At 40.1% G+C, this 24,389-nt stretch overlaps 1 protein-coding gene across 10 annotated transcripts in view; it reads right to left on the bottom strand.

The window, feature by feature from the left end:
• STARD9 (StAR related lipid transfer domain containing 9) overlaps positions 1-24,389 on the bottom strand; it is a 173,585-nt gene that overhangs the window by 72,267 nt on the left and 76,929 nt on the right. For all 10 annotated transcript variants that reach the window (XR_012516280.1, XM_074393780.1, XM_074393786.1 and 7 more), the window contains 2 exons: positions 10,912-10,981; positions 9,174-9,246 (listed from right to left, as the gene is read on the bottom strand). Coding sequence is in view for 9 of the 10 variants with exons in the window: in XM_074393780.1 (XP_074249881.1) it covers positions 9,174-9,246; positions 10,912-10,981 (143 nt within the window). In the remaining variant the exon portion in view is untranslated. The remainder of the gene's footprint in view (positions 1-9,173; positions 9,247-10,911; positions 10,982-24,389) is intronic.

Here is a 24,389-nt window from a genome sequence, read left to right on the forward strand (position 1 = left end):
CCCAGACAGCGGTATACAGTGTCACAGGCCCAGCACCGCCTCCAGTGCTGTATACAGGGATGGCGGTGATCAGCCTGTGACACTGTGTATACAGCGTCCTGGACATCTGCAGCAGCGGTGGGCCTCTTCTGTGGGAAGCCCACTGCTACATGTTTCCCCTATTATAAGACACCTCCTAAAAATAAGACAGCCCCTGTCTTTTGGGGGTAAAATTAATATAAGACAGGGTCTTATAATAGGGGAAACACGGTGTGTAGTAATGTGGGGGGAGACTTTTGGGCAAAGGGAGGTTATAGGGGCCATTATGTTGTTGTACATTTAGGGGAGTATGGGGACCACTGTACTGTGTAGTAATGGTTATAGTGTTTTGCCTTTCTTCCTACTTCTGCTGTTATTTCACACTGCTTCCAGTGATGTGGGGTGCTGCAGCCACAGACCGGATGTGCGTCATGTGACATGCTTCCAGAGCCGTGAGGCGTGCGTCCGGCGTCACCGTAAGTAGTACTGTACGTGAGCGATGCCGCGCTTTGTGGCGCTGTCACATACAGTACTCCTGTGCTCCTCTCAATGACCACCAATGAAAGAGGTGCCCCTTCCTGAAGTGCAGCGGGGCCAAATAAATGGCCTCAGGGGGCCGCATGTGGCCCGCGGGCCGTAGTTTGGGGACCCCTGCCTTAGACAGTCTTCTAACAAAGGTGATAGTTTGGATTTTTATCCAATTCACTCAAACAAATCTGTATTTCAATGAGATGCAAACCAGATGAGCTCTCATTCTCTGACAGATAAAATCAATAAAGCCCTGGATCAACACTTGGGGGAAAAAAAAAGGCCAGTTGTAGTAACTCATGCCTGAAATCCCAGCACTTTGGGAGGCCAAGGTGGGTGGATCACAAGGTCAGAAGTTCAAGACCAGCCTGGCCAAGCTGGTGAAACCCTGTCTCTACTAAAAATACAAAAATTAGCTGGGCACAGTGGCAGGTGCCTGTAATCCCAGCTACTCAGGAGGCTGAGGCAGGAGAATTGCTTGAACCTGGGCGGCAGAGATTGCAGTGAGCCGAGATTGTGATACTGCACTCCAGCCTGGGTGACAGAGTGAGACTCCGTATCAAAACAAACAACAACAACAACAACAAAACAAAAACAAAAACAAAAAACCCACCAGCAGGACTTAAAAAGTAAGGAGACAAACTTCCATGAAGTTCACCACACAACTTTCAGTGGCATCAGGAATTTCAGTACAATTTACCACACAAATGCTCAATTCCCTCCCAGGGGCCTCTGACTCTTATTAGCAGAGAGCTACAATGTGTGGGTATGGCCTCTGATGGCCTCTTGCTATCCTCAGTCACAGCATCTTAACTTTCCAAGGCAGAAAGTCTGCCCTCTAAGTTCTATTTAGTGGCATCCAGCCCCCAAGAAAAAACTACTCTGCCTCTACCCCAATTCAGTGTGGGTTCTGTTATTTTGTTTGAAAAACTGTTAATTTTTTTTGGGTTTTTTTTGAGATGGAATTTTACTCTTGCTGCCCAGGCTGGAGTACAATGGCACAATCTTGGCTCACTACCACCTCCGCCTCCCAGGTTCATGTGATTCTCCTGCCTCAGCCTCCCAAGTAGCTGAGATTACAGGCATGCATCACCAGGCCCGTCTAATTTTGTATTTTTAGTAGAGAAAGAGTTCTGCCATGTTGGCCAGGCTGGTCTTGAACTCCTGACCTCAGGTGATCTGCCCGCCTTGGCCTCCCAAAATGTTGAGATTACAGGTGTGAGCCTCTGCACCGGCCAGAAATTGTCAATGTTATACATCATTAATCAAATGTAGTTTTAGAACATTTCAAATAATCCCCAAATCCCTCATATCTTTGCAGTTAATCTCTGTTCTCATCCCCAGTTTGAAGTACTTAATTTTCTATGTCTATTAGTCTGCCTTTTCATAATATTTCATATAAACAGAATCATACAATGTTTGGCTCTTTTCACTGTACATAATTGAGATTCGCCCATGTTAAGGCATGCATCAACAGTTCATTCACTTTTACTGCTGAGTAGTATTCAATTGTGTAGATATACCACAGTTACCCATTTGCCTTTTGATGGATATGTAGGGTTTTTTTTTCAAATTTGGGGTAATTACAAATAACACTGTCTTTTTAAATTTTTTTTTCAATTTTATCTGTTTTCATTTTTAATTGAAGTCCAAAGCAAAGTAACACTGTCATTAATATTTATGTACATCTTTCTATGGATATTTATCTTTGTCATATGCTAGGAGTGTCTTTAACTTTTTTTTTTTTTTCCCCAAGATGGAGTCTCACTCTGTTGCCCAGGCTGGAGTGCACTGGTGCAATTTTGGCTCCCTGCAACCTCTGCCTCCCAGGTTCAGAGGATTCTCCTGCCTCAGCCTCCAAAGTACCTGAAACTACAGATGCCCACCACCATATCCAGCTAACTTTTGTAGTTTTAGTAGAGACAGGGTTTCACAGTGTTAGCCAGGATGGTCTCGATCTCCTGACCCCGTGATCCACCCACCACTGCCTCCCAAAGTGTCGGGATTACAGGCATGAGCCACCATGCCCAGCCATATATTTAACTTTTTTTTTTTTTGAGACGGAGTTTCGCCCTTGTTACCCAGGCTGGAGTGCAACGGCGCGATCTCGGCTCACCACAACCTCCGCCTCCTGGGCTCAGGCAATTCTCCTGCCTCAGCCTCCTGAGTAGCTGGGATTACAGGCACGTGCCACCATGCCAAGCTCATTTTTTGCACTTTTAGTAGAGACGGGGTTTCACCATGTTGACCAGGATGGTCTCGATCTCTCGACCTCGTGATCCACCCGCCTCGGCCTCCCAAAGTACTGGGATTACAGGCTTGAGCCACAGCGCCCGGCGCATATTTAACTTTTAAATAAACTGCAAAACTCTTTTCCAAAGTTGTTATACCATTTTACATTCCCACTAGTAGTACAGTGTATGAAAACTCCTCCTACACACTTGTTGATAATTAGTATAACTTTAGCCAAGTTAAAGGGTGGGTAGTGGTATTTCATTTGGTTCTAATTTGTATTTCCCAAATGAATAAGGATGTTGAGAATTTTTTCAAGTATTTAACTGCCACTGGCATATTTTGTTTAGTGAGATGTCAGCTCAAAATTTTTGTCGTTGTTTTGTTTTCATATTATGGTGTTTACAGATATATTCTGGATATAATTCCTTCATCTGATGTTTATCAAGTAAGTTCTACCTATCTGTTGCTTTTCTTTTCTTTTTTTTTTTTTTATTGATAGGGAGTCTTGCTCTGTTGCCCAGGCTGGAGTGCAGTGGCACGATCTCGGCTCACAGCAAACTCCACCTCCTGGGTTCAAGCAATTCTCCTGCCTCAGCCTCCCAAGTAGCTGGAATTATAAGTGCGCACCACCACACCAGGCTAATTTTTGTATTTTTAGTAGAGACGGGGTTTCACCATCTTGGCCAGGCTGTTCTTGAACTCCTGACCTCAAGTGATCAGCCTGCCTTGGCCTCCCAAAGTGCTGGAATTACAGGCATGAGCCACTGTACCTGACCTGCTTTTCTTTTTATTCTCCTAACAGTGTCTTTAAAAGTGCAAAAGAGGCCAGGCACGGTGGCTCATGCCTGTAATCTCAGCATTTTGGGAGGCCAAGGCAGGCTGGATTGCTTAAGGTCAGGAGTTCAAGACCAGCCTGGCTAACATGGTTAAAACCAGTCTCTATTAAAAATAAAAAAATTAGCCAGGCATGGTAATGTGTGCCTGCAATTGCAGCTACTTGGGTTGCTGAGGCAGGAGAATCATGAGAATTCAGAAGGTGGAGGTTACAGTGAGTCAGGATCATTCCACTGCACTCCAGCCTGGGTGACAGAGCAAGACTCAGACTCATTAAAAAAAAAAAAAAAAAAAGTGCAAAAGGCTGGCATAGTGAGTCATGCCTGTAATCCCAGCATTTTGGGACGCTGAGGCAGGAGGAACACTTGAGCCCAGGGATTCAAGACCAGCCTGGGCAACACAACAAGATACTGTCTCCACAAAAAAAATATACAAAAGTTATTTTATACAATGTAAGTGTACACACACATACATACACACACACACCCCTGTAAGTCCCAGCTACTTGGGAGGCTGAGGTGGGAGGATCACTTGATTCCAGGAGGCTGAGGCTGCAGTGAGCCATGATTGTGCCACTGCACTCTAGCCTTGGTCACAGAGTGACATCTTATCCAAAAAAAAAAAAAAAAAAAAAAATCAAAGTGCAAAAGTTCGAAATTTTGATTAACTCCAAATTTCAATTTGTACTTTTGTTCAATTTGTGTCTTTGGTGCCCTATGTATAAAACCTTTGAATAATAAAAAAATCACAAAGGTTTTCCCAAGTTATCTTCTAAAGCTTAATAGTTTCAGGTTTCCCATTTAGATCTATGATTCAATATGAGTTAACTTCTGGATAAAGTGCAAAATATAAATCAAAGTTTTTTTTTTTTCAAATAGACATCCAATTGTTCTCCCATCACTTGCCGAAAAGATTATATTTTCTCCACTGAATTGCCTTTGCAACTTTATTAAAAATCAGTTGCCGGCCGGGCACGGTGGCTCAAGCCTGTAATCCCAGCACTTTGGGAGGCCGAGGCGGGTGGATCACGAGGTCAAGAGATCGAGACCATCCTGGTCAACACGGTGAAACCCCGTCTCTACTAAAAAATACAAAAAAAAATTGGCTGGGCATGGTGGTGCGTGCCTGTAATCCCAGCTACTCAGGAGGCTGAGGCAGGAGAATTGCCTGAACCCAGGAGGCGGAGGTTGCAGTGAGCCGAGATTCGCGCCATTGCACTCCAGCATGGATAACAAGAGCGAAACTCCGTCTCAAAAAAATAAAATAAAATAAAATAAATCAGTTGCCTATATATGTGTGTGTCTATTTTGGACCTTATTCTGTTTCAGTAATCTATTTGTCTATCTTAACACTAACACCACACTATCTTGGTTACTGTAGCTTTAGGCAGCATATGGTTTATCTCAGAGAATACTCCATGTGCACTTGAAAATATGTGTATGTTGTCATGTTAAATGAGTGTTCTAAAAATGTCAGTGGGTCACATAGTTCAATAATGTTGCTCAAATCTTCTATTTCCTCACTGATTTCTGTCTGGTTATCTACCTACTAACTGGAAATGCGGTACTAAAATATCCAACTGTTGTTGAACTATTTTTCCTTTCAACTTGATCCATTTTTTCATGTTATTTTGAGGTTTGGTTGAGAGTACATACATTTTTAAGTATCTTTTCTTTTTTTTTTTTTTTTTTTTTTTTGAGACGGAGTTTCGCTCTTGTTACCCAGGCTGGAGTGCAATGGCGCGATCTCGGCTCACCGCAACCTCCGCCTCCTGGGTTCAGGCAATTCTCCTGCCTCAGAAAATTTTTTTTTTTTAATTTTTTTTTTTTTTTTTTTTTGAGACGGAGTTTCGCTCTTGTTACCCAGGCTGGAGTGCAATGGCACGATCTCGGCTCACCACAACCTCCGCCTCCTGGGTTCAAGCAATTCTCCTGCCTCAGCCTCCTGAGTAGCTGGGATTACAGGCATGCACCACCATGCCCAGCTAATGTTTTTTTGTATTTTTAGTAGAGACGGGGTTTCACCATGTTGACCAGGATGGTCTCGATCTCTCGACCTCGTGATTCGCCCGCCTCAGCCTCCCAAAGTGCTGGGATTACAGGCTTGAGCCACCGTGCCCGGCTTAATTTTTTTTTTTTTAAGTATCTTTTCAATGTACTGACTGACCCTTTACCATTATGAAATATCCCTGTCTCTTGTATTTGTCTTAAAACCTATCTTATTTATTTTGAGATGGAGTCTCACTCTGTTGCCCAGGCTGGAGTGCAATGGTGCAACAGCATTTCACCATGTTGGCCAAGCTGGTCTCAAACGCCTGACCTCAGGTGATCGACCTGCCTCAGTCTCCCAAAGGGCTGGAATTATAGGAATGAGCCACCAACTCAGCCTCTTTGATTTTTTGATTATGGCCATTCTTGCAGGAGTAGGGTGGTACTGCAGTGTGGTTTTGATTTGCATTTCCCTGATAATCAGTGATACTGAGCATTTTTTTCCCTTGTGTTTGTTGTCATTTGTATATCTTCCTTTGAGAATTGTCTATTCATATCCTTAGCCCACTTTTTGATGGGACTGTTTTTTTCTTGCTAATTTGAGTTCCTTGTAGATTCTGGATATTAGTCCTTTGTTGAAAGCATAGACTGCAAAGATTTTCTCCCATTCTGTGGGCTGATTATTTCTTTTGTGCACAAGATTTTTGGTTTAATTAAGTCCCATCTATTTATTTTTGTTTTTGTTGCATTTGCTTTTGGGTTCTTGGTCATGTAGTCTTTGCCTAAGCCAAAGTTTAGAAGGATTTTTCCAAGGTTATCTTCTAGAATTTTTATGGTTTTGGATCTTAGATTTAAGTCTTTGATCCATCTTTACTTGATTTTTGTATAAGTTGAGAGATAAGTTAAGCAATGTAATGCATCCAGATTTAGTTTTGCTGTTGTTATTTTTGAGTCTCACTCCATTAACCAGACTGGAGTGCAGTGGCATGATCTCGGCTCACTGCGATCTCCACCTCCCAGGTTCAAGCGATTCTCCTGCTTCAGCCTCCCCAGTAACTAGAATTACAGGCACCTGCCACCATGCTCAGCTTGTTTTTCATACTTTTAGTAAAGATGGGATTTCACCATGTTCGTCAGTCTGGTCTCAAACTCCTGACCTCAAGTGATCCACCCTCCTTGGCCTCCCAAAGTGCTGGGATTACAGATGTGAGCCACCATGCCCGGCCTGGATGAGTCTTTAGGGTTCTCTCGGTGTACAATCATGTCATCAGCAAACAGCAACAGTCTGACTTTCTCTTTACTGATCTGGAGGCCCTTTCTTTCTTTCTCTTGTCTCATTACTCTGGCTATGACTTACGGTTACTACTTTTATGGTGTATCTTTTTCCAACCTTTTACTTCCAACCTGTGTCCGTAGTTCTAATGTGTGTTTTTTATAGGAAGGATATAGTTGGGTTTTGCTTTTATGCAGTCTAAAAATTTGTACCTTAGGCAATTCACACATAATGTATTTATTGTATTTCATAATTACTGACATGCTCAGAACCATCCATGTCTGATTTTTCTTTTTTCTATAAATCTCATGTCTCCTTTGTTCCTCTATTCTTCCTCCACTGCCTTTAACTGTTAAGTATTTTTATTAGTATGTACCGTTTTAATTTCTGGGTTTTTCTGCCCAGAGAAAGCAGAAGAAATGTTGATTTTTAAAATTATATTTTTGAGGTATTTTCTTCATATGTGCTCTACAGATTACAATATGCATCTTTATGATCTACTTCAAAATAATACTAACTGAATTATTGTAAAATATAGAAACTCTACTTAAATATATCTTTCATTTCCCTTGTGCTGTTCTTTTCATATACAACAAAGTACAAAAATGCACTATTATAGTTGTGGTTTTCTACAATCTTATTCTTTTATTAACATTAGAAGAAGAAATGAGAAAGAATATATTTATGTAGTTTTTTTATATTTACTCACATATTTACCATTCCCAGGCTATTCAATTTTCCCCTATAGATTTAAGATACTTTCTACTATCACTCTCTTTCAGCCTAGATTTCATTTAGTTTTCTTGTCAGGTAAGTCTGCTAGCAAAAAATTCTACTTTTTTTTTTTTTTCCCCCCAGTCTGGGAATGTTTTTATTTCATCTTCATTTTTTTGAAAGCTAGTTTTGTTTCATATAAAATTCTTGGTTGACATAAACTCTCTCAGCACCTGGCTTCTAAGGTTCAATGTTTCTGATGAGAATCTGGCCATTCACCATGTAATCATTCTCCTCGTATGAGTCACTTTTATCCAGCTGTTTTTAAGATTTTCTCTTTGTCTTTCAATTGTCTTTCAACAATGTGTCTAGGTGTCGATCTCTTTGTGTTTATTTTACTTGGAGTTCTTTGACCTCCTTAGATCAATAAATGATTTTCACCAAATTTAGGAAATTTTTAGTCATTGTTTTATTTTGGGGGTGGTGGTGTGGTGCTTCTCACTTTGTAATATTCATTTAATCTATTTTCAGACCACAGAAAGGATTTTGTCCAGCTTTATAGTTACTTTTTGGGGATATGACTTGACCTCCTTATTCCATCATTAGAGGTGAATCTTCTTCTTTTTTTTTTTTTTTTGAGACGGAGTTTCACTCTTGTTACCCAGGCTGGAGTGCAATGGCATGATCTCGGCTGACGGCAACCTCCGCCTCCTGGGTTCAGGCAATTCTCCTGCCTCAGCCTCCTGAGTAGCTGGGATTACAGGCACACACCACCATGCCCAATTAATTTTTTGCATTTTCAGTAGAGATGGAGTTTCACCATGTTGACCAGGATGGTCTCGATCTCTTGACCTCATGATCCACCCACCTCAGCCTCCCAAAGTGCTGGGATTACAGGCTTGACCTACCACGCCCGGCCTGAGGTGAATCTTCTAATATTTCATTTTAATGCTTATTTTCTTTTCAACCTTTCAACTGTCCATACTGATCACACAGATGTGAAAGTGTTTTAAAATGCTAAAAATAAATACAAGCATCCAGGCTCAGTGGCTTATGCCTGTAATCCCAGCACTTTGGGAGATTCAAACAGGCAGATCATGAGGTCAAGAGATCAAGACCATCTTGGCCAACATAGTGAAACCCCATCTCTACTAAAATACAAAAATTAGCTGGGCATGGTGGCACGCACCCATAGTCCCAGCTACTCAGGAGGTTGAGGCAGAATTGCTTGAACCCAGGAGGCGGAGGCTGCAGTGAGCCAAGATTGCACCACTGCACTCTAGCCTGGCACCTGGCGACAGAGCAAGACTCTGTCTCAAAAAATACATACATACATACATACATACATACATACATACAGGATATATTTTGATTAGTCTTTATATACAGGATATATTTTGATTAGTCTTTATGAAATGCTTCAACTCATTCTAAGTGTAGTCCTGTTTATAATATTAGGTTCTATCAGAGGACCTATAAACATGAGAGGAGGAGGAAAGGAGAAAAATAGGAATGAAGACAAGCAAGTAGTTTAAAGGTACAAGGAGAGGGAGAAATCCCACCAAACATAAGGGATTACTAACCTGCGTGTAGTGGATAGTAAAAATGGCATGGGATCGGCTGCTGGCCTCATGAACATGAGTGGCTGCTGTGATTCTGTGTATATAAGGAAAAATTGTTAGGATGAGGATTGTTCACACATGATGGATTCTTAAGGATCCACAGGGAATACAAGAAATGTTAGTGCTGAGGTTCACAGATGAGAATCATAAAACATATTTAGTCGAGTATAGTAAAGAGAATAGTCCGAAGAGAGCAGAAGCAGCATTCCAGGTGCTATCTGAGCATAAAATGGAGCACGGCTTCATACTAAACTACACTAAAACTTTTTTTTTTTAAGCAAAAGGAGCAAAAAATTTGAGTGAAAAGGGAAATGAAGACTAGAGCATCATAAACCTGGAAGAACATGCCCAAGATACACTCATTTTATTTTATTCTTTTTCTTAGACCAATTTTAATAAGACAAGTGGATGTAGAGAGCTTGCTAGAGAAGATAACTCAAAGACAGAGAAAGTAAGTTTTGATTAAACACAGAATATTAATTCTAGTGTCAGAAAGATCTTGGATATGAGAACTGAACTCACATCGGTATCATGCTTAAGCCAGGTGGAATTCATACTCTCCCTTAGAAATCCATTACAGTGTTAACACTTAAAGTCAGGAGAGTTTTTCCTTTATCTAAGATCATCTTACTGAGTTCTATTCTCAGAGGATCTGGAGAATCAAAGAAAACAGCCAAAATCTAGAGGCTGGTCTCATGATTCATGACTGACACTTAAAAATCAAGGCACTCAGGGTATCCTGAAGACCAGAAACAAGCGTCTCCAGGAGAGTTCCATGAAGCTCAGGAAGGCGTTAAATTTAAATTTCTTCCATTATGTTCAATTAACTTGGTCCTGCTATTAACAGGATAAATAGAAGACTCTAAAGATTTTTTTAAACCCAGAAAAAAAAGCCATTTTTAGGGAACACTTACTAGTAATATTCTAGGTAATTCATAGTAACTAACAACATGGAATGTTATTACAATTTACAATAGCTTTTAGGGGCGTCTACAGCACCTAGTTATTCATAGCAGATTAAAAACAGTCTTTGGGGGCGCTACCTTGTAAGTATTCAAAACTAGAGAAAAATGGTTTTCTGAAACTTTTACACTGTATTCTTCCTTGTATCTATCAAACCTGAGGAGAGGACAATGCGGGTAAGAATCTTTTCTTCCAAATACTAGAAGCTCTAAATAAAGTATAGAGTAACTTGTCTGGGCTTACTGCCTAATATTATTATATCCAGAATAGATTCCACCTTCATTACTAGTGAGAAGAGACTAAATCTTTTTTTTTTTGAGATGGAGTATTGCTTTGTCACCCAGGCTAGAGTGCAGTGGCACGATCTCAGCTCACTGCAACCTCTGCCTCCCGGGTAGCTTGTATTACAGGTGCCTGCCACTGCGCCCAGCTAATTTTTGTATTTTTAGTAGAGACAGCGTTTCACCATCTTGACCAGGCTGGTCTTGAACTCCTGACCTCATGATTCACCCACCTCAGCCTCCCAAAGTGCTGGGACTACAGGCGTGAGCCACCGCCCCTGACAAGAGACTAAGTCACTGCCCTTTACCCTGGGTACAGTAGTGTTCCGGGAAAAGCCTCCTGGCTGTGAACATATCTACACACAGAGACAATTTTAAGTGTCATTATACACTCCCCAAAGGGAAATGGGAACACAGGAAAGGAGTGTGAAGATAAAAGAATGACAGAAACAAACCTGTTTGCAATTCCCTCTTCCAAGAGTTGGATTACTTGCTTATAGTTGGTAACTACATGTTGAGATAAACCTATTGGATTTGCAAAGGGGAAAAAAAATTAAATGAAATTTTTGATAAAGTTTAACTTTTTCCTACAGGTCTTTAACTTTTTCATTGCTATTTCTTATTTTTTCCTCCCTATGAGAATATCATTCCTATTTCATATCATTTAATAGACAAAAATGAGGGAATCTGGTCAAATTCATTCATATAATAAACTAAATCAAGAAATATTTACTGCAAACCTCTTGTATAGGTCTCTGCCCTCACAGAGATTATGGTCTATGATTCATATATTGACTATGCTAACAACAACTATAATTCCTTACAATTCTGCTATATGGATTATAAGAACTATTCTCACACATTACCTCATTTGGCCCTCACAAAGTTCCTGAGGTAGGCCAGTGTTGTTTTCCCTACAAGGTGACAGACTTGGTTTAGCCGTCAAAAGACACAATACACTCTTCTCTGTCCTCCCACAGTTTATAATCATAGTAAGTTACACTACACAAGACAATATGGCCAAGTGCCACGGGAGTCAGAGAGATGATACATGATGAGGAATCAGAGGTGTGGTCAGGGCAGGTTCCAGAGAAGTGGTACTTAAATGTAGACATTATAGAATGGGAAGTCTTAGGCCAGGTGCAGTGGCTCACTCCTGTAATCCTAGCACTTGGGGAGGCAAAGGCAGGTGAATTGCCTGAGCTCAGGAATTCGAGACCAGCCTGGGGAACACAGTGAAACCCTGTCTCTACTTAAAACACAAAAAATTAGCCAGGTGGGGTGGCATGCGCATATAATCCCAGCTGCTCAGGAGGCTGAGATAGGAGAAATGCTTGAACCCGGGTGGCGGAGGTTGCAGTGAGCCGAGATTGCGCCATCACACTGCAGCCTGGGCAACAGAGTGAGACTCTGTCTCAAAAAAAAAAAAAAAGAATGGGGAGGCTTTAGATAGGTGAAAAGGAGCCTACAGGAATGAAAGTAAATCTTCATGGCTGGTTACTGACAAAGTCCCAAATGCTCATAACTGTTCTAGAGAATGTCTATATTGGAGATTCAAAAACAAAGTAACTTCATGGGCTTATTAATACAATTACACCCAAAATAACAAAGTAACATAAACCAAAGCAGCAAAAATAATACTTAATAGAAAGCAATCCAAGAAAGACCCAGATACTGGAGCTACTAGGCAGACTTAAAAGTAACTCTGAAGGCCAGGCACGGTGGCTTACAGAAGTAATTGCAGCGCTTTGGAAGGCTGAGGCAGGCAGATCATCTGAAGTTAGGAGCTGAAGACCAGTTTGGCCAACGTGGTGAAACCCCGTCTCTACTAAAAATACAAAAAATTAGCCGGACATGGTGGTGTGTGCCTATAATCCCAGCTACTTGGGAGGCTGAGTCAGGAGAATCACTTGGACCCAGAAGGTGGAGGTTGCAGTGAGCTGAGATCGTGCCATTGCACTCCAGCCTGGGTGGTAAGAGCAAAACTTCTTCTCAAAAAAAAAAGTAACTCTGCTTACTATTTTCAAGGAGCTGAAAGACAAGACTGTAAACTTGGGAACTATAATGAAAGGATAAAATGGATATCTGAGAAAATAAGAACTCAATGTAAAGTTTAACAGCAGGTTAGATATAGTTGGAGAAAGAATGAGTGAGCAGGAAGATAGATCAGAAACATACTCAAAATTCAGCACAGAGAGACCAAAGATTCAAAATATGGAGGCTAGGTGTGGTACTGCACATCTGTAATCCCAGGGACTTGGGATGCTAAGGCAGCAGGATCCCTTGAGACCAGGAGTCCAAAACCAGTCTCGGCAACATTAGCAAGACTCCATGTCTAATTAATTAATTAAATATAGAAAAACAGTAAGACTCACAGAGTATACAAGGAATAGGCCTAACATACCTATAATTACAGTCCCAAAAGAAGAGGAATGAATGGGATAGAAGGAATACTAGAAAAGCTAATGGTAGTGGAGGGAAGGGGGTAAAAAAAGGAAAGGTAATGGCTAAGAACTTTCCAAAGTTCTTATCAGTTTTTAACTCTTTATCAGTTCTAAGAACTGATAAAAAGATATAAAATCACAGAAACAAAAATCCCAGCAAGAGTTTTTAAAAATCTAAATCTACCCCTAAGAAGATCATAATAAACTGTTCAAAGACAAAAAGAAAAATATTGAAAAATTTAGACTAAGAGGTGAGTTCTCAGCAAAAATAGTGGAAAGGAAAAGACAAAGGTATAATTCTTAGCATCAGTTAAAAATTCTGTATTGAGTGAACTTTACCATCAAGAGTAAGAAAAGCATGCTGGGCACAGTGGCTCACACCTGTAACCCAGCACTTTGGGGGGCCAAGGAAGGTGGATTACTTTAGGTCAGGAGTTCAATATCAGCCTGGCCAACATGGGGAAACCTGTCTCTACCTAAAAGTAGAGAAATGAGCCGGGCGTGGTGGCAGGCACCTGTAATCCCAGCTCCTTGGGTGGCTGAGTTGCTTGAACCCAGAAGGCGGAGGTTGCAGTGAGCTGAGATCATGCCACTGTACTATAGCTTGGGTGACTGAGCAAGACTCCATCTCAAAAAAAAAAAAAAAAAGAAAGAAAGAAAGAAAAAGAAAGCCAAGAGAATTTGTCAAGCCAAGAGAATTTGTCAATAGCAGATCTACACTAGAGGGAAAACAAGATTATTCTTGAAGTAGAAGGAACTATGCAATACAAGGCAGGATGTTCTTTAAAAATTAAGAAATATAAAAATGGCATTTAAGTCAAGAATGGACAAACTGAGTTGAAGTCTTCTAAGGTTCTTTTATTGTCTGGGAAGAAGCAGAACAACCAGTAAATATTAGACTTTGTTAAGTCAATGGTCTATGTTGTAATCTCTGGAATAACCACCAAAATAGTAAAACAATGTGTAAATAATAAGCTAGTGGAGAAGAAATACGGAATAATTTTTTAAAGTTATCAAACCAAAAAATATAGAAAAAGGAACATAAAACAGGCTAGGTAAAGAGAAAACACAAAATAATAGATTTAAACCCAAATAAAATTAGTGATACATTAAATACAAGCAGACTACAAGATCAAATTAAAGACGAAAATTGTGATGAAACAAAGGTAAAACAAAGAAAAAGGCAAATTTTTTTCTAAAAAACACATCTGAAATATATACAAAAAACTGAAAGTAAAAGTAGAAAAGATAAAAATACAAACACTAACCAAAAGAAAGCCAGTTTAGTTAACACCTGACAAAGTAGACTTTAAAGTAAAAGCATTACTAAAGATAAAGAAAAATCCTTAACAATGAAAAAAGGTTTCAATGAACCCGGAAGCTTTAACAACTCTAATTTTGTATGCATGTAATAATAAAGCCTAAAAATATATAAAACAAAAATTGGCAGAATTAAAAGGAGAAGAAGCAAGAAAGTTTAACTTGCCCTTCTTAGTACATGTTAAAACAAATGGAAAAACAAAATCAATACGGGTACAGAAGATTTGAACTAGTATCAAACCTGATAAATGGTAATATATAAACACCAAGCCCAACAACTGTATAATACACATTTTCTTCAAGCACACATGGAAAATTTACAAAAACTGGCTAAAATTCTAGGCTACAAATCCAACTGTGTTTATATTTCAAACTTTTTCATTATTATTGTACATTATGATGATCTGTGATCAGTAATCTTTGATGTTACTATTGTAACTGTGTTCGTGCACCAAGAACTGTGCCCATATATGAAAGTGAACGTAACTGATAAATGTGTGTGTTCTGATTGCTCCACCAACCAGCCTTTCCCCTACCTGTCTCCTTCTACTCAGGCCTCCCTATTCCCTGAGACATAAAAATATTGAAATTAAGCCAATTAATTACCCTACAATGACCTTTAAGTGTCCAAGTAAAAGAAAGAATCTCTCATTTTAAATCAAAAGCTAGAAATCCTGAAGTTTAGCAAGGAAGGCATGTCAAAAGCTGAGAAAGGCTGAAAGCTAGGACTCTTGAGCCCAATAGTTGGCCAGGCTGTGAATGCAAAGGAAAAGTTCTTAAAGGAAATTAAAAGTGCTAATCCATGAACACATGAGTAAGAAAACAAAACAGCCTTCTTGCTGATATGAAGAAAGTAAATTTTAGAGTATGGTTAGAAGACCAAACTATCACAACATTCCCTTAAGCCAGAGCCTAATCCAGAGCAAAGCCCTCACTCCCTTCAATGCTATGAAGTCTGAGAGAGTTAAGGAAGCTGCAGAAGAAAAGTTGGAAGCTGGCAGAGGTTAGTTCACAAGGTTTAAGGAAAGAAGCTTCTCAATAACATGAAAGTGCAAGGTAAAGCAAGCAAGAGCTCTAACAAGTTATCCAAAAGATACAGTTAAAACTAAGATAATGAAAGTCACTACACGAAACAACAGAATTTCAACATAGACAACTCAGCTTTCTATTGGAAAAAGATGTCATCAAGGGTTTTTATAGCTAGAGAGCAGCAGTTACTGTCTGGTTTCAAAGCTTTGAAGGACAGGCTGATTCTCCTGTTAGGGGCTAATGTAGCTGGTGACTTTATTTTATTATTATTATTATTATTGAGACGGAGTTTCGCTCTTGTCGCTCAGGCCGGAGTGCAGTGGAGCGATCTTGGCTCACTGCAACCTCTGCCTCCCAGGTTCAAGTGATTCTCCTGCCTGAGCCTCCCTAGTAGCTGGAATTACAGGCACACACCACCACACCTGGTTAATTTTTGTATTTTTAGTAGGTATGTGGTTTCACCATGTTGGCCAGGCTGGTCTCGAACTCCATACCTCAGGTGATCTACCCACCTCAGCTTCCCAAAGTGCTGGGATCACAGGCATGAGCCACCGTGCCTGGCTGCTGCGACTTTAAATTGAAGCCATTACCACTCTGAAAATCCTAGGGCCAGGCTGGTTGCAGTGGCTCACAGCTGTAATCCCAGAACTCTGGGAGGCTAAGGCAGGTGGATCTCTTGAGCCCAAGAGTTCAAAACCTGTCTAGGCAACATGGTGAAACCCTGTCTCTACAAAACACTCAAAAAATTAGCCAGGTATGGTACTGCATGGGTGAAAAATGAATCACCTGACCCTGGGAAGTCGAGGCTGCAGTGAGCTGTGATCACACCACTGCACTCCAGAGTGGGTGACAGAGCAAGATCCCGTCTCGAAAAAAAAAAAAAAAAATCCGAGGGCCCTTAAGACTTACGCTAAATCTACTCTGCCTATACTCTATAAATGGAACCATAAAGCCTAAATGACAGCATATCTGCTTATAGTAAGCCCACTGTTAAGAACTACTGCTCAGAAAAAAAAGATTATTTTCAAAATATTATTGCTCATTGAGAGTGCACCAAGTCACCCAAGAGCTCTGATGGAGATGTACAAGAAGGTTAATGTTGTTTTCACGCTTGCTAACATAACATCCGTTCTATGGCCCATGGACCAAGGAGTCGTTTCAACTTTGAAGTCTGATAACTTAAGAAATACATTTTGTAAAGTTATAGCTGCCATAGTGATTCCTCTGATGGATCTGGGGAAAGTCTATTGAAAACTTTCTGGAAAGAATTCATCATTCTAGATGGCATTAAGGACATTCATAACTTATGACAAGAGGTCAAAATACCAACATTGAGGGGTTTGAAGTTGTTTCCAACCCTCATGAATTACTTTAAGGGGTTCAAGACTTCGGTGGAGGAAGTAATTGCAGAGTGGTAGAAATATCAAGAGAAGTAGAGTTAGAAGTGGAGCGTGAAGATGTGACTGATCTGCCACAATATCAGGATCAAATTTGAATGAATGATGAATTGCTTCTTATGGATAAGCAGAGAAAGTGGTTTCTTGAGATGGAAACTACTCCTGGTGAAGATGCTGTGAACATTGTTGAAATAACAAAAAATGAATCGGAATATTACATAAAGTTGATAAATCAGTAGCAGGATTTGAGAGGACTGACTCCAACTCCTAAAGAAGTTCTAATGTGAGTAAAATGCTATCAAACAGCATTTCACACTAGAGAAAAAATTTTTCATGAAAGGAAGTCAGTTGATGTAACAAACTCCACAGTTGTTTTAAGAAATTGCCACAGCCATCCTATCCTTCAGCAACCACCATCCTAATCAGTAAGCAGCCATCATCATTAAGAAAAAATCCTGCACCAGCAAAAAGATTATGACGCACTGAAGGCTTAGGTGACCACTAGCATTTTTTAGCAATAAAGTATTTTAAAATTAAGGTATGTACATTTTTAATATATAATGCTACTTTGTACTTAATAGACTAAAATATAGCATAAATATAACTTTTATATGCACTGGGAAACCAAAACATTTGTGTTTTTATTTTGATTTTTGCTTTATTGTGATATTCACTTTATTGTGGTGATCTAGAATCAAACTTGCAATATAGACAAAGCATGTCTGTATACATGCTGTTTTAAGTGAAATTACATGGAGTATGTCCTCTGAATTCAGTACTGTTAAACTAAATACCTATAACAAAAATAGAACTAGGAAATCTCTGAGTGTTAAAAAGAAACACACTTCTAAACCCGTGGGTCAAAATAAATCATATTGAAAATTATATGTATCTTAAACTGCTTAACGATGAAAATGCTACACATTAAAACTGGTGCAGACCGGGCGCAGGGGCTCAAGCCTGTAATCCCAGCACTTTGGGAGTCCGAGGCGGGTAGATCACGAGGTCAAGAGATTGAGACCATCCTGGTCAACATGGTGAAACCTCATCTCTACTAAAAATACAAAAAAATTAGCTGGGCATGGTGGCACGTGCCTGTAATCCCAGCTACTCGGGAGGCTGAGGCAGGAGAATTGCCTGAACCCAGGAGGCGGAGGTTGCGGTCAGCAGAGATCGCACCATTGCACTCCAGCCTGGATAACAGAGCGAAACTCTGTCTCAAAAAAAACAAAACAAAACAAAACAAAAAAAACAAAAAAACTGGTGCAATACAGCTAAAGTCATGCTTACAGGGAAATTGATAGCTATAAAGAAATATACTAGAAAAGAGGAAAGAATGAAAATCAACAAGCTAAGCATTCATCTTACAAAGATAGAAAAAATTCAACAAATTAAACTAAAAGTAGGAAAATATAAAAAAAAAATAGAAATTAATAGGTAATAAAAATAATGGAGACAATCCACAAAGACAAAAGATGATTCTATGAAAAGACAAATAAGTCCTTAAACTAAACAAGAAAAAAGAGATAAGGTACAGATAACCAATGTTAGCAATAAAAAAGAAATATCCTACATTTACTAAAATAAGAAAATATTATACTTTATGCAAATAAATATTTTAAATGTAGTAGAAATGAGTATTTTCTAAAATTAACCCTCTAAAATTGATGTAATAGAAAACAGAATATCTGAAAGAAATCATGGCCATAATTTTAAACCTTCTCAAAAAAAAATCCCTCAGACCCAGAAGGATTTGCCAGAAAATTCTGCCAAATATTTAAGGAAGGAGCAACCCCAATCTTGTTTAAAAACAAAACAAAACAAAACCCAGTCTCAAAAAAGAGAAAAAGGCCAGAGATGGTGGCTCATGCCTGTAATCCCAGCACTTTGGGAGGCTAAGGTGTTAAGACTGTTTGAGGCCAGGAATTCAAGACCAGCCTGGGCAACACAGGGAGACCCCATCTTTACAAACATCTTAAAATTTAGCCAGGCATGGTGGGATGTACCTGTAGTCCTAGCTACTCAAGAGGCTAAGACAGGAAGATCACTTGACCCCAGGAGTTCCAGGGTGCAGTGAGCTATGATTGCACCACTGTACTGCAGCCTGGGTGATAGACCAAGACCCTGTCTCTTAAAAAATAATAAAACAGAAAAAGTGGGAGCATCTCTCAACTCATTTTAGGAAACTAACATAATCTAAACCCAATGAGAGAGAAAGGGAACAACAGAGGAGGAGACGAAAGAGAAAAAGAAAAAAAGAAGCTGGAAGAGGAAGAGGATAAGGAAGATGATTATTGCAGGCAAATTTCACTATTGAACATAGGGGCTATAACCCCAAATAAAATATTAGAAATCCAAATCCAGAAATACATAAAAAGGATAATATGTCTTAACTAGGTTGAATCTATTCCAGGAATGCAAGATTGCTGTAACATTGAAAAAATAATCAGTATAATTTATCCCATTAACAAGATAGAGGACAAAAATTATATGACATAGAAAAGCACTTGTAAAACTTCACTAGTTAACCACAGTAAAAATGCTTATACCTTTCTCCTTTCTGTTTCCTAAAAAACTTAGTCCTGAGGTCATTAAGTGGTGTAGAGCAAGGCAGGCAGCCATGTAAGAGTGTGGGGGATCTCTGGTGATCCACAGCAGGGTGCCTGAGGCTGGGAGGTGTGAAGAGGGCATCCACGCAGGGTGTTGTGGTACGGCATAGTCAAAGTGAAAAGGGTATCCATGCAGAGGGAAGGTCTGGCATGAGTGCAGGGTGAGGAGGGTGACCACACATGTCAGCCTGGCATAGAAAGTCAGAGCCTGAGTGGGCTGAGGAGAGCCTCCACACAAGAATGCAGCCCAGCACAGGGTATCGGAGCTCAGGCAACGTAAGAAGGTTGTCCACATGTTGGGGTGGCCTGCCATGGGAAGTCAGAGCCCAAGTGAGATGAGAAAGACACCCACACAGAAAGACTGTGGGGTGAAGAGCCCCTATGTGGGGGTGGGGAGTTGGTTAGAAAAAGGATACAAAGACCAAGAAGGGCAGGGAAGGCACTCACATAGTTGGCAGCAGAGGGAGGCAGCCCAGTATAGACTTCTGGAACTTGAACATGGTGAGCAGGGCTTCCCACAGTGGGGCGGCCAAGCCTGGGATGCCAAAGCACAGGCAGGAGAGGTAGCCATCCATATAAGAGAGGGCAGCAACAGCAATGAAGAATGTCTACACATAGGGTGGCAGGTCAAAGAAGCACTTCCGCTGTCAGAGAAGAGAATTACGTCTCAAATGCAATGGGTGTATCTAGCACCCAGATCTTGGCTTTTAAATACCATTCTCCAATAAAAGGATTCAGTGGTCATGGAAGAAATGGTGAATTCCAGAACTAAGTCAGGGAAGATAAGCCTGGAATATCTTATCACAGAAGGCAAGAAAGTACTCGAAGAATGACAGAGGTATGGCCAAATGGACCCACTTGAAAGGGATCCCAGTGGCTAAATACGGGGTAATTTGAGCCTCAAAATAATAAATAATAGTAACTGAAAGTAATCCATTGAGTAAAGTAAGACCAAATGAATCCATACTAACATAACTTATATATTGAAAGTTTGATGAGGATAAGATATTTACATTGTTTCAAAGGTAGTGTCCCACAAAATACTTGACGATTACAAAGGAAAAACAATAACTTCAAAGTGAAGAACCCTGGCAGACATCACCTTAAGAGATGAAATGAAAAATCAAGAGTAATAGACAAATAAGTGTGCCTCATGAAGAAGTTTTTAAGTTCATGAAAGTCAAGGAGACACTGAGGAACTCTTCCAGACTGAAAGTTACTAAAGAGATACCCTAACTAAATGCAACCCCTAACTTTAACTGGACAATTATCAGAACAATTAGTAAAATTTAAATGAGATCTAAGGATTAGATAGAAATAATGTGCCAAAGCTAAGTTCCTGGTTTTGTTGGTTGTGTTGGAATCATGTAGATTATTACTGTTTGTAGGAAAAAACATTCTACATTGCTCAGGAGAGGCAGGTCATCAGGTCTGAAATTTATTCTCAAATGGTTCAGGAAAAAAAAGTTTTTTATACTGTACTTGCAACTTTTTCATAAGTTTGATTTGTTTAAAATTTAAAAATAGAAACTGAGAAAACTAAGGAGAAAAGAATTTTCTTAATTGGCTAAGGCAGTGTTGCTCATCTACAGACTGGGGCCTGTTCTCAAATTTGTTACCTGATAGGCAATGAGAAGACAGTATGGAAACTGAGAGTGTTAGAATGCTTCATAACAATAAAAAAAGGCTGAGTGCAGTGGCTCATGCCTAGAATTCCAGCACTTTGGGAGGCCAAAGCGGGTGGATCACCTGAGACCAGGTGTTCAAGACCCAGCCTGGCCAACATGGTGAAACCCCGTCTCTACTAAAAATACAGAAATTAGTCAGGCGCAGCTACATGTGCCTGTAGTCCCAGCTACTTGGGAGGCTGAGGCAGGAGAATCACTTGAACCCAGGAGGCAGAGGTTACAGTGAGCCAAGATTCCACCACTGCACTCTAGCCTGGGTGACAGAGCAAGACTCTGTCTCAAAAAAACAAAAACAATAAAAGGCTAACTTTGATAGAGTAATTTTATATCTGTTGAATCTAGTACAGAAGATTTTGGGATTGTAATTAAGGTACTGGTTTCATTTTTCTAGTAATTCATCCTTATTTTATTTTATATATGTATTAGTATACCAAAGATTGGAATTAAAAAAAAAAAACAAAACTGACTGGGCATAGTAGCTCATGCCTGTAATCCAAGCACTTTGGTGGCCAAGGCAGGCGGATCACCTGAGGTCGGCTGTTCAAGACCAGCCTGACCAACATGGTGAAACCCCATCTTTAAAAAAAAAAAAAAAAATTTAAAAAAAAACACTGGTTCTTCTAGCCTGGGCAATATAGCGAGACCCCACGTCTAAAATAAAAAACAGTTAGTTGGGCATAATGGCACATGTCTGTAGTATCAGCTACTTGGGAGGCTGAGGAAGGAGGGCTGCCTGAGTCTGTGAGTTTGAGGCTGCAGTGAGTCACGATTGTGCCACTGCACTCCAGCCTGGGTGACAGAGTGAGACTCTGATCCCAAAAAAACCCACCACCACAAAAAAACTGGTCCTTCACCACAGTTTGAGAAGCATATAGAATATTATTAAAGACAACCACTATTGCAAATACGTTACTTAATGGTAAAATGGTGAAGCTTTCCTCTGGGAACGAGATTGTCACCACTTTTATTTACTATTGTACTAGAGGTCCTAGTTCATGCAGAAAAGAAAGGAAAAAAAAGGCACAAGAATTACATGTTTGGGGTGGGGGAAAACTCCTGTGACTTATAGATTGAGTACATAGTAAATACAGAATTTTTTTCAGAGTCCCAACTACCTAACTCTTGCTTTGCACCTATACCATTATATTAAAATAAAGGACACAGCAAACATACAATATTGTCTTTGTCTCACTTAGATATCAGTTTAGATCCTATAACCATGGGCCTCTTATGGGTCCTTTGGCCAGGGCCTTGTGCTTTTCATATTTCAACTCAATCTTGCATCTAATTAATAAACTTTTTAATGGAAAGGCTACTCCTTTCCTTTCTTTGGATTTAGGTAGCTATAAAGGTCCATCTCACAATTCTGAATTGGAACTGCAAGTTCTTTAAGGGCCTTATATTTTCATAGTTCCCATGGCACCCAGAATAGCATAGGCATTTTGTAGGTACTCAGTAAATTTCTGTATAATTGGTTTCAAACCAGAAACAACTTTCCACTTTAAAGTCATATTCACAGAATGGATGAGCCTTAAGACAGATGGGCAGGTAGACAGATAAGTATATCAATAAAGAAAGAAAACATTAAAAAATAAAAAAATTATTAAAATGTCATCAGAGGGTAGTGAAGGGACTAAAATAGTTCAGTGTGACTCTTCAGGATCCTAACTTCCAAGGCTGGTTCTATACTATTTCGGCTCATGACTCCTTCACTAAGAAATGTTCACCTGTATTTGTAATGGTTTGAGAAAGTTCAGAGCAGCTTCAAGAAACTTGTAACAAAGTATCTAAGAGATTTTTCACCAGTTTAAAATTCAGTATTTCCTACCTCCCTCCCCTCAAGGGTTCATTCCATAAAGGTATCCAAAACTACCCTGGATCTTTGCTCCATGAACCTTTTAGTCCTGATCCTGTCACTGACACTGGATATATGACCCAAGCTGTATGACCTTGCAAGAGTCATATTTTCTCTGGGTTGCAGGTAGTACACCAATCAAAGAATCTATGATCCCAGGTCTCCATCCAGGCCCTTGATATATAGGATTCTGTTCCATTCAACTCTATAGCTGTGTGGCTTTGGGACCCTCAACATTTTCCAGATTTCAATGTTTTTCTATATAAAGCAGATATTTGAACTATGTCTGAGGTCTCCTCTTATTGCTCCTCCCACATATACACACACAGACTTTTAAGAAGTCTGACATCACTGCATCGACTCATGGTCTGCCATGAAAGTATTGCTTTACACAGATGCATATACCCACAGAGTTTTACAGAGCAAACTTAAATTGGTACCTAGCAAAGGAAATGGTATTTTTGTTGTTGTTTCTCTGCTGCCATTTATGATAAAACATTTGGGAAAAGACAAAGGTAGCAGAATCAGTCACTGGCATACCTATTATATCATCCATTTGCCATGTCCTGACCAGAGAAAACTGGCTCTTGATCTTTCATGTCCTGCTCCTTATTAGGATCTAAATTAGCATACTATAGCCAGGTGCACTGGCTCACCCCTATAATTTTAGCACTTTAGGAAGCTGAGGTGGGAGGATCGCCTGAGGCCAGAAGTTCAAGACCAGCCTGCGCAACATAGTGAGAACCCATCTCTATAGCCGATTTAAAAATTAGCTGCCTAGGCCAGGGGCGGTGGCTCACGCCTGTAATCCCAGCACTTTGGGAGGCCGAGGTGGGTGAATCATGAGGTCAAGAGATCAAGACCATCCTGGTCAATATGGTGAAACCCCGTCTCTACTAAAAATACAAAAATTAGCTGGGCATGGTGGCGCGTGCCTGTAATCCCAGCTACTTGGGAGGCTGAGGCAGGAGAATTGCCTCAACCCAGGAGGCGGAGGTTGCAGTGAGCCGAGATCATGCCATTGCACTCCAGCCTGGGTAATAAGAGCGAAACTCTGCCTTAAAAAAATAAAAATAAAAAAATAAAAATTAGCTGCCTAGGTGTATGCCTGTAGCCCTAGCTACCTGGAAGACTGCGGTGGGAGGATCACTTGAGCCCTGGAGTTCAGGTTGCAGTGAACTATGACAGCATCACTCCATTCCAGCTTGGGCGACACAGTAAGACCTTGTGGCTAAAAAAATTAATAAAAAATAAACTGATATATTGCTATAGGAACATAAAATGCATAGATTACTTTTTTTTTTTTTGAGAAGGAGTTTCACTGTCACAGGCTGGAGGGCAATTGCGCAATCTCAGCTCGCTGCAACCGAGTAGCTGGATTTACAGGTACATGTCACCATGCCCAGTTATTTTGTAATTTCAGTAGAGACAAGGTTTCACCATATTAGCCAGGCTGGTCTCAAACTCCTGACCTCCCGCAATTCGCCCACCTCAGCCTCCCAAAGCGTTGGGATTACAGGCATGAGGCACCGTGCCAGACCATATATTACTTGTTGTTAAGAGGCCTGGAAGGGTAAAAACTTCATCCATA

Source organism: Saimiri boliviensis, chromosome 2 (assembly GCF_048565385.1).
Source record: "Saimiri boliviensis isolate mSaiBol1 chromosome 2, mSaiBol1.pri, whole genome shotgun sequence".
In the NCBI taxonomy this organism is placed as follows: Eukaryota; Metazoa; Chordata; class Mammalia; order Primates; family Cebidae; genus Saimiri; species Saimiri boliviensis.